The sequence below is a fragment of the Vanrija pseudolonga genome, chromosome 1 (assembly GCF_020906515.1).
Source record: "Vanrija pseudolonga chromosome 1, complete sequence".
Taxonomy (NCBI): domain Eukaryota; kingdom Fungi; phylum Basidiomycota; class Tremellomycetes; order Trichosporonales; family Trichosporonaceae; genus Vanrija; species Vanrija pseudolonga.
Window position 1 is genome coordinate 455,611 of NC_085849.1, and position 13,489 is coordinate 469,099.

The window sequence follows — 13,489 nt, forward strand, 5'->3', positions numbered from 1 at the left end:
TCATGTGGTTAGAGAACTACCACATGCCACAACGAACAAATAACCCACGAGGCATACCCGGCACCGACCACCCGCACACCTTGTAGTATCGCGCCAGCTTATGGAGGCGCGACTGCTCGCTTCCGTTAGACTGCACCAGCCGTGACGTACTTACAAGAAGGGGTCTTCAAACTCCATCGCCGCATCGACGGCTGGAAAGCCGAGCGCCTCAGGCGTGAGACTGGCGCACAGCTCGGCGCCCGCAGCGCCCCAGAGCTCGGTAGCGAGGGGAGTGTTGAGTGCGAGCTCTCCGTCTCTCACAACGAGAAGAATTCGGGCGATGGAGTAGACAAACTGCGTCACCTTGGTCACGTCGGCGTAGACTTGGTCGAGCCTCGCCTGGTCGCGGTCCACCATGGCGTCTACCGCCAGGTCCCGCCCGACGGCGCCACCGACAACAAGCGCCGCGGCGCTGTAGTCCATCAAGGCTGTCCATGCCGCGCGATACTCGCACAGGTTAGATGGGCAGCCCCAAGTCTCGCCGGCGTACACTGGCACGGGGCAGGGTGGAAGAGAGGTGAAGTCTGGCGGTAAGGCGACAAAGGGGTTCGGCTGCCAAGGCTCCGCCTGTGTCGGTGTCATGCAGACCTCCGGGTCGAAATCGGTGCAAGCTGGGGAGTATCAGTGTTCGTGTTGGAGCACCTCCAGGCTACCCACCGCGTAACCATGTCGCGAAGCCAGGTGTGTATAATAATGGTGCTGATGTGAGAAGTTGGTGTGGAGACGTATCGGTTTCCAAGGTCCCTCCCTCACATACTGCTCACGCCCGACCTGGAACCAGAGTGGCCGTAGCAGGTGCCCCCGCCACCCAGTTCAAACACTGCTGCGAGAATACCGTCACACGCCTATCATTGCATGTCCATCTGTAGCATGTCACTCTGCCCTTGGACCCATGCCCCTTACATACACATGAACTACATTCCTACTCCCGAGGACTGATCTCGAAAACCTTGCGCGGCGCGTGGTCGAACTGGGAGAACGACGCGAACACTACAGCTGGGTTACTCAGAACGGCGCAGCTGCCGGGGGTACATCGATGCACTTACGCGTCATGCCCGGCACCGACCAGCCATTGGACTCGAGATGGCGCGCAATCGTGTGGAGGCGGAGCTCCTCGCTGTGGTGTCAGAGGCAGACCGAAGAGTCAACATACAAGAAGCGGTCCTCCAATTGCTCCGCGGCGTCGACAGCGGGGCAGCCGAGGATGTCAGGGTCGAGCCTGCCTAACAGCTCGTTGCCTTTGACACCCCAGAGCTCGTAGGCGAGCTCCGAGTTAAGCTGAAGCTTGTCGTTGTCGTTCACAAAGAGGAGGATGCGAGCGACCGAGTAGACAAAGGTGAGAACCTTGCGGCGGTCGTCGTAGATCTTGTCAATCGTCGTCACGTCGGCAGAAGCCAGGGGGATTTGGATGGCCATGTCGGACACTCCGACGCCGATGAGTGGGAGGACGTCCGTATCCATTCGGAGCATCCACTCGGTGTGGAACATCTCGAGGTTGGACGGCAGGCGGCGCGGCTTGCTGTCGTACGCGGGCATCGTGCACGGCGGGAGCGTGACGACGTTGGGCCTGGCAGGCACCATGGGGTCGTCCGGGTTGTCGGAGTGCGTTGGGACGATGTACTGCGCTGGCAGCTCCATATTAAAGTCGATGGACGGATACATTCTGACGGTCAGCAGAGTCTGGGGCAGGGAAGTGGGTGTGCTCACTTGGGTTTGGGGAGAGTTGATAGACGACAAAAGGGACAACCACCATTCAGTCGTCTTATGAGCTTTCGCCGGCGCCAGTAGCACAGCTGCTTGGGGCGTGAGAGGAGACGACGAGCAAGATGACACCCTTCATCTTCCTCGTCCATGCACGTCTGTTGGATGCGTGGAGGACGCCCCGCGCCCCGAATGAGTGTGCAGTGTGTGAGTGTGTGCCATCCACCATGTCTCGACAACACGAGGTCTCAACCGTGACGTCATTTATCATTACGTAAGTCGTCTGCTCGTGGCACTATCTCCCTTCCCCTCTCGCCTTTATCTCCATTCAGCGATTATTATCTCTTGGTATCGCCGAGATAAGACTTGACCATCGACGTCCGCTCGCATGCGCCGCAGAGCCAGATAAACGGCTTGCAGTGCGGCGCAGACCTGAATCGTACAGGGACAGGCCGATAGTCAGCCGATCAGTCAGTTGCCGCGCCGTCAGTAGGCTGGAAGCTTACCACCAATGCCACCACTGCTCGAGAGACCAAGCACTGCGCTCGCACGCGAGGGAGGCGGCCGCGAAGCGGCCGCCGACCCCCTCCGCGCCCGTAAGGGCGCGGGCCTCCCCAAACGTCCCCAGATCGCTAACAGAGCATAGCCCGGCATCCAACATCGACCCTACCGCGTTCGGCGCTCATTATTTCTTCGGCAGACCGATTGCATCACAGGGGAATGAAGACGGGGGCCTTGTGATAGCGAGCCCACTTCCCTACTAATGCCACGCGCGCCCCCCCGCACCAGAGTGTTCCTACATACACAATACCATGTTACACAGTGCGAATTTAGGCGTTGAGGATCGTAGTCTCCACCAGGATCGCCGTAACGCGGTATGGGTCGATGTTGGATGCCGGGCTATGCTCTGTTAGCGATCTGGGGACGTTTGGGGAGGTGTAGGAAGAGAAAGAGGAGGTAGAGGAGGGTTGTGGAAGGAGCTGTGGACGAGTGTGGAAGTGCCACACCGCCACAACCTCCACCACGGAACCAAATGCGGAACCAAATGGGGAACCCAAGCGGAACCAAATTGGTTCTCGTGATAATGGGGTGATAGTAGAGGGTTATGATTGTGATAAGATACTCACCGACGGTCCTCGAGGTAACCGTAGCCCTGGGCACCGACGTGACGGGGGATACGGATGGAGGCACCACGGTTGGCGACACCAGCCGAGAAGGTGTTGAGCGAGGCAGTCTCGTGGCGGCCGGTAAGACGCTGGTCGTTGTCCTCGCCGTAGACGGCAATGTGCTCGAGGTGGCGCTTCTCAAGCTTCTTGATGGCGTCCTCGATGGCGGCAAGGCCCTTGCCGGGGGTACGCATGGCCTTGGTCGAGTAGTTGGAGTGGCAGCCGGCACCGTTCCAGTCGCCCTTGAGGGGCTTGGGGTGGAACGAGGGGCGGATGCCCCACTCCTCACCGATGCGGAGGAGGAGGAAGCGGGCGATCCAGAGGTGGTCACCGAGCTCGATGCCCTCACAAGGGCCGACCTGGAACTCCCACTGCGAGGGCATGACCTCGGCGTTGATGCCCGAGATCTTGACACCGGCGTAGAGACAGGCGCGGTAGTGGGCCTCGATGAAGTCACGGGCAAAGACCTTGCCGGCGCCGACACCGCAGTAGTAGGGGCCCTGGGGACCGGGGAAACCGTTCTTGGGCCAGCCAAAGACCTGTCCGTCGGCGTCGAAGAGGGTGTACTCCTGCTCAAGGCCGAACCAGGGCTCGACGTCCTTGGCGGCGTCCATCACCTTCTTGGCGTGGGCACGGTGGTTGGACGAGTTGGGGGTGCCGTCGTTGTCGTAGGTCTCACAGAGGACAAGGATGTTGGCACCGCCACGGAAAGGATCCCTGAAGATGGCAACGGGGCGCTGTTGTGTGTGTGAGCGGTGGGCGTGGCAGGCCGTTGCGGGCGTGGCGGGATTGACACGGGTGCAAACCCTAAGCTGTACTCACGAGGTAGACATCAGAGTTGTCGCCGGGGGCCTGGTTGGTCGACGAGCCGTCAAAGTTCCACTCGCGGAGGTCGGCAACCGACTTGGGGGCCTCGTCGAGGGTCATGGTCTTGCAACGGAGGCCTCCGTCACCGTCGATCCAGATGTCTGTGGCATCGCGTCAGCCTTGCTCCACGAACTACGCGACGGCTCCACTAAAAAGCACCCGTCGCCATGACGTGGTAGTTTTCGGGTGTGCCAAGGCAACCTTGGCCCCGCAGCAGCCAAACAGCTTACTCACACTCAGCCTGAACGCTGGAGCCCTGGTCGAGGGCCATGTAAGGCGCGAGGAGGTCGACGCGCTTGGTGGCGATGATGTTCGACATGGTGATTAACTACCTGGGGGAGTCTGATTTCGGACGCGAGGTAGAAAGTGGCACGAGTGGCGATCGTAGCGAGGGGGTGGGAGAGTGGTGAGGTTCGACAATCAACGACGCGACAGAACAGGGAATATATACGACGGTGCGAGAAAGGATGCCGAGTCGTAGCGAAAGAGTCGGCCAATAGTAGCACAGGGTGGAGAGGCAGTGTGGGGAGGCGGGCGGTACAGGGATGAGTGTCGGGCGAGTCACAGGAATGGGGCCGATGCGTCGATGTGCAAGGGACGTGTGTGTGGAGATGCGAGTGATGCACACGACAGGAGGGGCAGTGTCGTCAAGCACAGTTTAATCGTCGTCACAAAGGAGTAGCAACAGCAGTAGGCGTGGACGTGGTCGTGTGATGATGATAAAAATGAGGCGAGGCAAGGGAGGGCAGAGGCGGGGCAGGCAATTACAAGGCGAAGGCGCGCGAAAATGAGCGATTTGTCCCTCTTGTTCTGGGCGTGGGAGTCACTTACAGGTTGGTCGGGAGGGGACTGAAATGAATGTGTGCTTGGGAAAAGCAGACGAAGCCACAAGAAAGGGCGATTTGGGGGGGAGGAGATTGGGGAGGGAGATGAGGAGGAGGTGAAGGACGAGGTAGGTGGTTTTGTACTTGCTAGCACAAAGGAGATGCGATGAGTAGTGGTGAGTGCTCGGGGGGAAGGGGTACGGAGTTGGGGGGGCACGCAGCAAGGCAAGGCAGGAGGAGGGAGGTCGTAGCACCCCGTAGGCCAGGCATCTCACCAGAGGATCCACGGGCTACGAGGCATCTCACCCGAGGAGCCTTGGGAGCCTCGCCACAACGGACCGCCTTCAGCTTATCGGGGCAACCGCGCATCCGGCAGTTGGCGGTGAAAAAGCTCCGTTTGCCACAAGACGTGATTGGTCAAACTGCAAGTGTGTTCGAATTTCATTCAGGGCATGGAATTGGGGATTGGAGAGAGTAGGAGAGGCGTAGGAGCAGCAGCACCACCAAGGCAAGGGGGTGTGGGCGGTGAGCGACTCGTTCACTGCCCGTCCGCCCACGCAAATGCCCAGATTCCAGGCTGAGGGCGTGGTCGCCCGCCCTGCGTCACCACCAAACAAACGCCAGCCTGACAGCCTGCCGCGCTTGTGCTGCTCGTTTGCTGGTCAGTCGGTCGAGTCGGGCCGGCTACTACGCGCCGGGTAGTCTGACTCGCTCGCACCACTTGCATGACGGCGCTTGGCCGACGCCCCGCCCCGACCGACGACTGACGCGCGCGACGACGACGACGCCGAATCCGGCGCCGCGGAGTGTACAACCCCGCCGCATGCAGCAGGCAAGACCCGCGCCGAAGCCGCTGTTGGTGACTGCCTCGACTCGACACCGTCCCCACCCCGGGGCGACACGTATCATCCTTGCGCAGATTCTCCCGGTACTCACGCGACGCTCATTGGCGGTAGGGGGCGAGGCACCCCCGTGACGCACGCACAGTCGCACACACCCAGCTACAGTACCGACTGACGCTTCCGAGGCCCCAGAGTTGTCTGTCGTGGCTGGGGGGCACGCGCGCGCGGGGATTCCGACACGCGCCAGCCAGCGGGCCAGCGTACAGGAGCAGAGCGCAGAATGCCGGGGAAGGTCGGAAATCGCGGCAACGGTGTACTGCAACCAGCACCAATCCCCGCCTGCGCCCTATCTGGGGAAGGGGGTTGTGGGGGTGCCTTGTGCGCTTCGTAGCGCTGCGTGCGCTGCGCTCAGACCAGATACGCAAATCGCCACGACGAGGCGAAGGCGAGGATGAAGCGAGCGAGACAGACGAGCAAGGCAAGATGGCGGCGATCATTGGGGCCAGCGCGCAGCAGGCGCGGCGCGTGCCGCTCGCCCACTTCTTGCCCCACCCCCCGGCCAAGAGCAGCGACGATATCTCCTGCCAATGAACAAGGCATGGCACGACTGCGACTAGATAACCCTTGCGTGCGTGTAGTCACTCTCGCATAGCCGGGTAGACACGGCTGGGCAGGCTAGCGCGTAGCGAACATGACTGTTTCACGACGAAGGCATCTGAGATGGCAGTCACAGCCCCACACGGGCCAATCACGTCGCGCCAATCTCACGACGCCGGCGAGATCTAATGATAGCTACAGCATGATAGTCTGCTCCGGCAGTGAACTGGCCGCGCGCTGATTCGTGGAATCGCATCGGGTGTGCGACCGGGTATATGCTCGTATAGCCTAGTTCAGCCTGCTCGCGGCGTACTGGGACAATGGGCGCCGTGTGGGGCCTGCCAGCGCTGGACAATAGCTCGTGGGGGTGGCGTTTGGCGGGGTGGCCGTTGTTGGTCGGTGCGTGCGGTGTGCGAGGTAGCGGGGCGGAGATGTAGCGGTGAGTCAGTTGGGAGCTTGAAGGAGGGCGTCGACAGATCGTTCGTTGCCGTGCAGTGCAGAGAGAGCGCTGCAGAGCGCGGAGCGATCCTATTCATCTCATCTCACTTGTCAGATCATGGCAGATCGCCACCGCCTCGCCTCGCCTCGCCTCGCCGGCAGCGCCTTACGACTATGCCACAATGTCTCGATCAGCAGCTAGCGCGACGGCAACCGCGAGAATCTCGGCACGGCGCGCTACGAGCTAGCTAGTGGCCTGGCGGTGACAGACATGGCCGGTGGCAAGCGGTCTGGCGCTTGGTGGGTGTGTGGTGACCGCGCGCGAGTGTTCTGGCGACGACATGGCCTCGGTGACATGCTCGGTGGCAAGTTCTCTCATGCTCGCCCACGACCCCCTCTCCCAACCTCACGGCTCAACATGTTCATCTGATATGGAGCAAATATGGATTTCAAGAGTTTTCTTCTTACAAACTGCGCGAACAAGTCACGCTCAGAACTGCCTCGCCTCGCAAGCACCAGCCTGCGGCTGGTGCTGGCTCGCCTCGGCTTAGAGAATAAGAACGACATCGCCCACCTCGGTGAACGCAATCGCGCCCGAGACGCCCGGAGGCGGGCGGCGGTGGCGAGGGTGGTCGGGCTCGTCGTCGTCGCCGACGAAGCGGTGGTGCCACGCCGCAATGCGGTCGAAGCGGTGGAGACGGTCACCAACAAACTTGGCGACAAAGCCGCGGCCGTGCTCGTGCTTGTGGTGGTGCTTGTCGCCGTGCTTGCTGCCGTGCTTGTGGTGGTGCTTGTCACCGTGGTGGTGGAGGGCCTTGAGCTCGTCGTGGTCGTGGTCACCGTGGTCGGGGTGCTTGGGGTGGTCAGGGTGGTCAGGGTGCTTGGGGTGGTCGGGGTGGTCGGGGTGGTCGTGGTGCGTGTGGTTGCCGAGCTTCACAATACCGTCGACAAACTTGCCCGTCTCAGACTCCTTCTCGTGGAAGTACTTGATCTCCTTGGGGCCAGCCTTGACCTTGACAGTGCCGACACGGGCAGCGGCACGGAAGTAGCCGTGGAACGAGGGCAGACCAAGGAGCTTGACGTTGCCGGTAGCCGAACGAGCCACAGTGTGGGTCGAGACAAAGTGAGGCTTGCGGACACGAACCTCGACGTGGCCCGAAACCGACGTCGCGCGGATGAAGACGGGGAGACGGAACGGCGGGCGCTTGGGGTGGTCGGGGTGGTCACCGCGGATCCAGGCAAAGAGACCGAGGCCGCGTTTCTTCTGGCCGCCACAAGGCATGCGGCCCATGACAGCGCGCTCCTCCTCGCCGTGCTTGTGGTGGTGGTCGTCGCCGTGGTGAGGGCCGTGCTTGTCGTGGTGTCCGTCGTCATCCTTGTCGTGGTCGTGGTCCTTGTGGCCGTCGTGGTCGTGGTCCTTGTGGTGGTGAGGAGGGCGGACGTGCACAGTGGCGTTGATGTTGCCCGTCACAGTGCGGAGCGCGAGGTGGCGCGAGACATTGAAGTGGCCCTCAATGTCACCAGTGGGCGACTCGATCTCAACAGCCTTGGCGATCACCTCGGGGAGGTGGACGCTGCCAGTGGCGTGGACGGCAAGGTGCTTGAAGCGCACACCAGCGGCCGTCGAGTGGAGCTCGAGGCGGACGTTGGCACCGGACACGCTCAGGTCCTTGATGCCCTTGGACTCGGAAGGCAGGACAATGTGCACGACGTGCTCGCCCTGGCTGCCGTTGACGAAGAGGAAGTCGCTCGCGCCGAGGGCGAGCTCGACGCCCGAGGCGGGGCCCTTGCCCTCCCACGTGGACTCGACAAACACGGCGCCCTTGTCGGCGTCGCCGCGAGACACGACGACGCGCGCGTCAGCAGCGTCGGCAAACTGGACGCTGAGAGGACGGCGGCGGAGCGGCAGGCTCGCGTTGGCCGTCTGCCACACCTGCCCGTCATTGGTCATGTCCCAGATGGATGAGGGCGCGTACGTGGCCGGGACGCGGACGAAGGGCTCGGCACCCTCGCTGCCGTCAAACGTGTGGAACTCGAGGCCGGGGGCGGGCGGGCGGCCGTGGGCGAAGCCGGGGTGGAACTGCTCGCCAAACGACTCGTCGAGGAACCCATGGTGCCCGTGCATCATGTGACGCTTTGCGCAGCCCTTGAGCGCGAAAAAGGTGGTGATGGCCACGGCGCCGAGGATAAACTTCTTGCGGCGGGTCATGGTGCAGCGCTTGCGCTCGCCGCCACCGACCTGGAGCTCGGTGTCGTCCTCAATGGGACCCTTGGTGTTGTCGACGACGACGCCGGCCTCGACATCAGCGGCGAGGGGCACCTTCTCGTCGGTGTACGGTGGGAGGGACATGGTGAGAGAGAGGCCCTTCGTTGGGGGGGTAAGAGAAGAAGAGAATTGCAGGCAGGCGGTGGCGGCCTTTGTTTTGTATTCACGGTTTCGCGGCTACGGCACAGCAACAGTTGTGCGCAGTTGCTGCTGCGGCGTGGGTGGGTTGGGGGTTAAGTAGTGGTTGAAAGTGAGTGTGAGCGTCGTGGCCCGCTGCTTCGCCAGTGTAGAGGCCGATGGCGAATCGTGAGCCAAAGTGTTAGTTGTCCAGCAGCATGAAAGACGACGCTGATGTGGCCCTCGGCATCGGGCAGAAGAAGTGTTGTTGGTACAGTGGGAAAAGGTCAAATCGATCTGGCTGCGGGCGGGGCGGGAAGGCGCAGCGGGAGCCAAAAAGGACCCACGGTCGAGACCCGCCGCCCCTAATGCCCCTAATCCGCTCATAATAGACAGTGTCGAAGTGTCGCCACTCCTAACCTTTTTATTACACCTGCCCCATTAGGACCACAGGTTACGTCATTCCACCACCAGTTCCTAGCCTTGGCCAGCAGGATGGATGGACATGGAGATGGGCAGCGAGGCCGTGTCAAAGCATGCCGTCCCCGAGCACTTGGCAGACTGCTGTGGCAGGTTGTACTCCAGCCACAGCCGCCAGTATCGCAGTTCGCAGTGGTGGCAGCGGCGCAGAGCTGCCTCGCACATCGCAGCAACCAGGCGCCGCTGCGAGCCCAGTCGGCTGATGCGCCCCAGCTCAGTGTGGCGTCGGGTGTAGATTGCTGCGCGCTGGACACGAGCCACTTTGTCGGCCGTCAACTCTTGCCAAGTCAATGAGCCATTCGTCTCGTTGCAGAACAGGCCGAGTCGCCTCACTGCGGAGGATCCTGCCGAGCCCGAGCCAGCTCGGCAACTTCAGCCACGCCGTCGCCGACACCGCGGCGTTCCTCGCCGCTACCCTCCACCCTGCTCGGCATCGGCCATGCATGTCATGTACAGTCGTAACTCTATCCCTCCTCTCATTCACACACACCCGCAGCGCTCACTTCCTCCGTCCAGGCGGCGGAGGGGGCGGCAGCGCAAACAGTCCCCCGCCAGCGCCGTTGTTTGCCGGCGCGGGCGCGGGCGACTTGCGCGGCTCGCGCCCGGGCAGCTTGATGCTGAACGTCTGCCCCTCCTTGAGCGAGTAGTCCTTGGGCGGGGCGGCGGGCTTGGCGGGCTTGTCGTCGTCTGTCTCGGGGGGCGCCGACACGCGCTTGGTCACTGACTGGAGCGCGACCTGGGGAGTGTGAGTGGGAAGGAAGGGTGTGACGGAGGAAGGGGACGGAGGAAGGTGAGGAAAGAGGATAATGTTGGGGATGTGCCAGGAAGGCGCCGAGGGAAGGCATCGAGGAAAACGCCAAGGAGAAGATGTTCCAAGAATGCACTTGATGCAGTCGGAACGCACCACTGCCAACTTCTTGACAGCATCCCCAGCCAACATGCCCACCACCAGACCACCACACACCCGCACCCCTCGCCGCACTCACCTGGAAGTCGAACGACTCGCTCCGCTCCAGGAATCCCATGCCAATGTACGCGCGCTTTCCTCCGTCACCCTCGACACGGAGGACAAAGTAGCGCGACGAGTCGAGCACGGGCTCGACCTGGGTCCAGGGCGCGGCGTACATGGTCTGGGCGAAGAGCTCGCCAGTGGTCGCGTCCTGCGTAGTGTCAGCGGCATGTCTCCCCCCTCTAGCACCACTCACCTCCAACCGAATGTCACACCTGCTCCCCACCTCAATCACTCGCAGCCGCCCCTTCCACAGAAACTCCTCGACGTTCCAGTCGGCAGCCTTGTACCCCGACGCGCTGGTACGCGGGGGCACGCGGTAGACTGGGCTTGTTAGCGGGCACTAGACACCCCAAACGCACCCATCACCTCGCGGGCGATAAAGAGGATTGACTCGATGTCGTCGGTGAGCGAGTCCATGATGGTGTTGGTGTGGGTGTAGGCGGTCGTCGTCGCAGTTCAATGTTGTTGCTTCAGACGTCGCTGGCGAGCCTCACAGACGACCTACACCGCACCTCACCTCGCCTCCACGTGTCAGGAACATTTACGTAACTTGGCACGTACCGCCAAGTGGGCCAAGTGGAGGGTGGCCTGCTCGGCGCGTCGTCCTGGGTGCAGGGGTGCCGGCAATTGTTTTGCTGCTGCCCTGGGCAGGCTGTAGTGACTTTGAAGGCCTCCTCTCGTACCCGCCGCCGCCGGCAACTTGGCTTGCATTCACAGTCATCTCCTTGCGTCTCACAACGACAAGCAGAAACACGACGACAACAAAGGAAACCTCGGAACAGCACTCATGACCCTCCTCCTCTTGCACTTGTAACTCGCTCCTTTCACGACACGCCGCTATCCCCTCGGCAGCCCGAGCGCCCCACCTCCGCTCATCCCTCCCCCGCCTCCACCGGCCCCAACTGTGTATAGAGATCGTCGGGGCTGGCTTCCGACGGCGGCGACGACAGCAACGACAAGACGGCAGAGGTTATAGATAACTAGACTTGAGCTCCGGCTCCCCAGCTCTCCAGCTCCAACATCCCAACACCACCCCCGCCATGCCCAACCCCCTCCTCCTTCTCGCCCTCGCGCCCCTCGCGGCGGCGCTCACCACCGCCGAGCTCCGCCAGCGCTCAATCTACCAGGTCATCACCGACCGCTTCGCCCGCAGCGACGGCCGCTTTGACTCGTACTGCAACCCCGCAGAACACAGGTACTGCGGTGGAACATGGAAGGGCATCGAGCAGCAACTCAGCTACATCCAGGGCATGGGCTTTGACACTGGTGGGTGAACGTGGCGCCGCAGCGCGCAGCGTGCACATGTATTTGCAGCTGACAATTTACCAGTTTGGATTAGTCCAATCGTCGCCAACATCCCGGGCTTTGCGACCGCCAGCGGAGGCTTCCATGAAAGCTATCATGGTGAGGACGGCGGGACGAACGGGGACTGACCTTGGCAGGGTACTGGGCGTCTAATATCTTTGGTGGGTGTCCCTTGAGGCTGGACAGGATAGTGCACACCACTAACGGTGACGGCAGACCTCAACTCTCATTTTGGCGGGCAGCAGGATCTCAAGGATCTGTCGGCGGCGCTGCATGCCCGCGGCATGTATCTGATGGTGGACGTGGTCGCCAACCATGTCGGCGCAGATGACCAGTCGGGGCTCGGGCCAGAGTTCCAGCCGTCAGAGGATGTGTACGGCGTATTGAGCAACCCCAGCCACTACCACCGGTACTGCAAGGCCGGTGAGCACGGTAGCCAGCTGCAGAGCGAGATCTGTGAGTGTGCGTAATGGGGCAGCAACACTGACCGCAGGCTGGATCGACGACTACATGCCCGACCTCGACACTGAGAATCCTGTCGTGATCAAGACTCTGAACGACTGGATCCATCACTTGGTCAAAATCTTTGGCATAGACGCTATCCGTGTCGACACGGTCAAGCACGTCCGCAAAGACTTTTGGCCCCCCTTTGTCGTTGCCTCGGGTGTGGCTGCCATCGGCGAGGTGTGGCACGGAGGTGGGTGGATTTGAGGCTGCGTGAAGTTGATCCATTCCCCAGACCCAGCCTACCTTCGCCCGTATCAGGAGAGAAGCATCGACAGTCTTCTCGACTACGCAACTTTCTACCACCTGAGGTATGAGCAAGCACACACACCCAGTACTCACGCCACAGACGAACATTCGAAAAGCCTCACGAGTATGGAATCGACGAACTCACGTCGATGATCACGCGTGTGCACAGGGACATGCCTGACCCGACACTTTTGGGATCGTTTGTCGAGTGCGTCCTGGCTGCACTTTGTGTGTGTGTACAGTGGCTGACAACACAGGAACCACGACACGTATCGTGTCGCGTCAGTCTCGCCCAACCCTGACCGAGCTGTATGTCACACGCATATGCGCGACAACTAACGCCCCACAGCTGCTCAAGAACGCGGCCATCTACCCGTTCATCAACGATGGCTTCCCCATCATCTACCAAGGCCAGGAGCACGGCCTCCGTGGCGGCAGCGACCCCTTCAACCGTGAAGCCATCTGGTTGTTCGGTTACGCCCCCAACAAGCCAATGTACCTCGTCTTCCAGCGCCTCAACCTTGCTCGCCGGCGAGCAATGGAGACGTCTGGCTTCCACACTCTCCTCAAGCACCACAAGCTCGACCCCAAGACGGCCGTGCTTGTCAAGGGCCCGATGGTTTCAATGCTCACAAACTCGGGCTCTCTCGTCCTCCCGCGAGTCTACTACCTTCCGTCAGCCATCACCGGCTATGCGCCGAAGATGCCAGTTGTCGATGTCCTCACGGGCCAGATCTTCGCCACGGACCCGTCTGGTGGCCTCGCGGCTACGATTGTCGCTGGCGAGCCGCGTGTCTTCCTTCCCTTCAGCGTGTTTGAGGGCAGGAAGGAAGTGCAGTGGCAGATGTCGGCGGCGGATCGCATTGCTGCTGCTCCTGCCATCGGACACAAGCGCGGAGCCGGCAGCATTTCGAGTGGCAAAACGCACAGCCGGTCGTCGAGTAAGGGCTCATCAATGTTTGGCTGGTTGAGAGGAGGGAGCAAGTGAAGTGGCGAGGTGGCTGACTGCCTTTGTGCAGTGGACATTCTGTAGCATCTAGAAGCAAGTTTTTTATGCATTGATCCTCATTTGGCAGTGGTGT

At 61.5% G+C, this 13,489-nt stretch overlaps 6 protein-coding genes across 6 annotated transcripts; 1 reads left to right on the top strand and 5 right to left on the bottom strand.

Annotated features, from left to right (window-relative positions):
• Positions 1–150: 150 nt before the first annotated feature.
• LOC62_01G000211 (uncharacterized protein) lies at positions 151–396 on the bottom strand (the record flags this gene model as incomplete). The annotated part of the gene is made up of 1 exon (XM_062766632.1): positions 151–396. One exon carries the CDS (start codon positions 394–396, stop codon positions 151–153), a length of 246 nt encoding a protein of 81 aa, XP_062622616.1.
• A 565-nt stretch (positions 397–961) lies between these two features.
• On the bottom strand, positions 962–1,922 carry LOC62_01G000212 (uncharacterized protein; the record flags this gene model as incomplete). Its single annotated transcript, XM_062766633.1, has 4 exons — positions 1,747–1,922; positions 1,193–1,702; positions 1,086–1,156; positions 962–1,035 (listed from the first exon to the last, which is right to left on the bottom strand). The coding sequence occupies exons 1-4, from the start codon at positions 1,890–1,892 to the stop codon at positions 962–964; spliced, it is 801 nt and encodes a 266-aa protein (XP_062622617.1). The 5' UTR covers positions 1,893–1,922.
• A 503-nt stretch (positions 1,923–2,425) lies between these two features.
• GLN1 (Glutamine synthetase) lies at positions 2,426–4,778 on the bottom strand. The gene is made up of 5 exons (XM_062766634.1): positions 4,605–4,778; positions 4,008–4,115; positions 3,729–3,874; positions 2,868–3,643; positions 2,426–2,640 (listed from the first exon to the last, which is right to left on the bottom strand). The coding sequence occupies exons 2-5, from the start codon at positions 4,090–4,092 to the stop codon at positions 2,571–2,573; spliced, it is 1,077 nt and encodes a 358-aa protein (XP_062622618.1). The 5' UTR covers positions 4,093–4,115; positions 4,605–4,778; the 3' UTR covers positions 2,426–2,570.
• Positions 4,779–7,021: 2,243 nt separating this feature from the next.
• LOC62_01G000214 (uncharacterized protein) lies at positions 7,022–8,824 on the bottom strand (the record flags this gene model as incomplete). Its single annotated transcript, XM_062766635.1, has 1 exon — positions 7,022–8,824. The coding sequence occupies one exon, from the start codon at positions 8,822–8,824 to the stop codon at positions 7,022–7,024; it is 1,803 nt and encodes a 600-aa protein (XP_062622619.1).
• A 939-nt stretch (positions 8,825–9,763) lies between these two features.
• Positions 9,764–10,798, bottom strand: Necap2 (Adaptin ear-binding coat-associated protein 2). Its single transcript, XM_062766636.1, has 4 exons — positions 10,709–10,798; positions 10,543–10,670; positions 10,324–10,497; positions 9,764–10,073 (listed from the first exon to the last, which is right to left on the bottom strand). Exons 1-4 carry the CDS (start codon positions 10,764–10,766, stop codon positions 9,837–9,839), a joined length of 597 nt encoding a protein of 198 aa, XP_062622620.1. The 5' UTR covers positions 10,767–10,798; the 3' UTR covers positions 9,764–9,836.
• Positions 10,799–11,102: 304 nt separating this feature from the next.
• Positions 11,103–13,450, top strand: amy1 (Alpha-amylase A type-1/2). The gene is made up of 9 exons (XM_062766637.1): positions 11,103–11,615; positions 11,679–11,753; positions 11,792–11,815; positions 11,871–12,110; positions 12,148–12,351; positions 12,394–12,469; positions 12,508–12,615; positions 12,665–12,716; positions 12,757–13,450. Exons 1-9 carry the CDS (start codon positions 11,390–11,392, stop codon positions 13,393–13,395), a joined length of 1,644 nt encoding a protein of 547 aa, XP_062622621.1. The 5' UTR covers positions 11,103–11,389; the 3' UTR covers positions 13,396–13,450.
• The last annotated feature ends 39 nt before the right edge of the window (positions 13,451–13,489 follow it).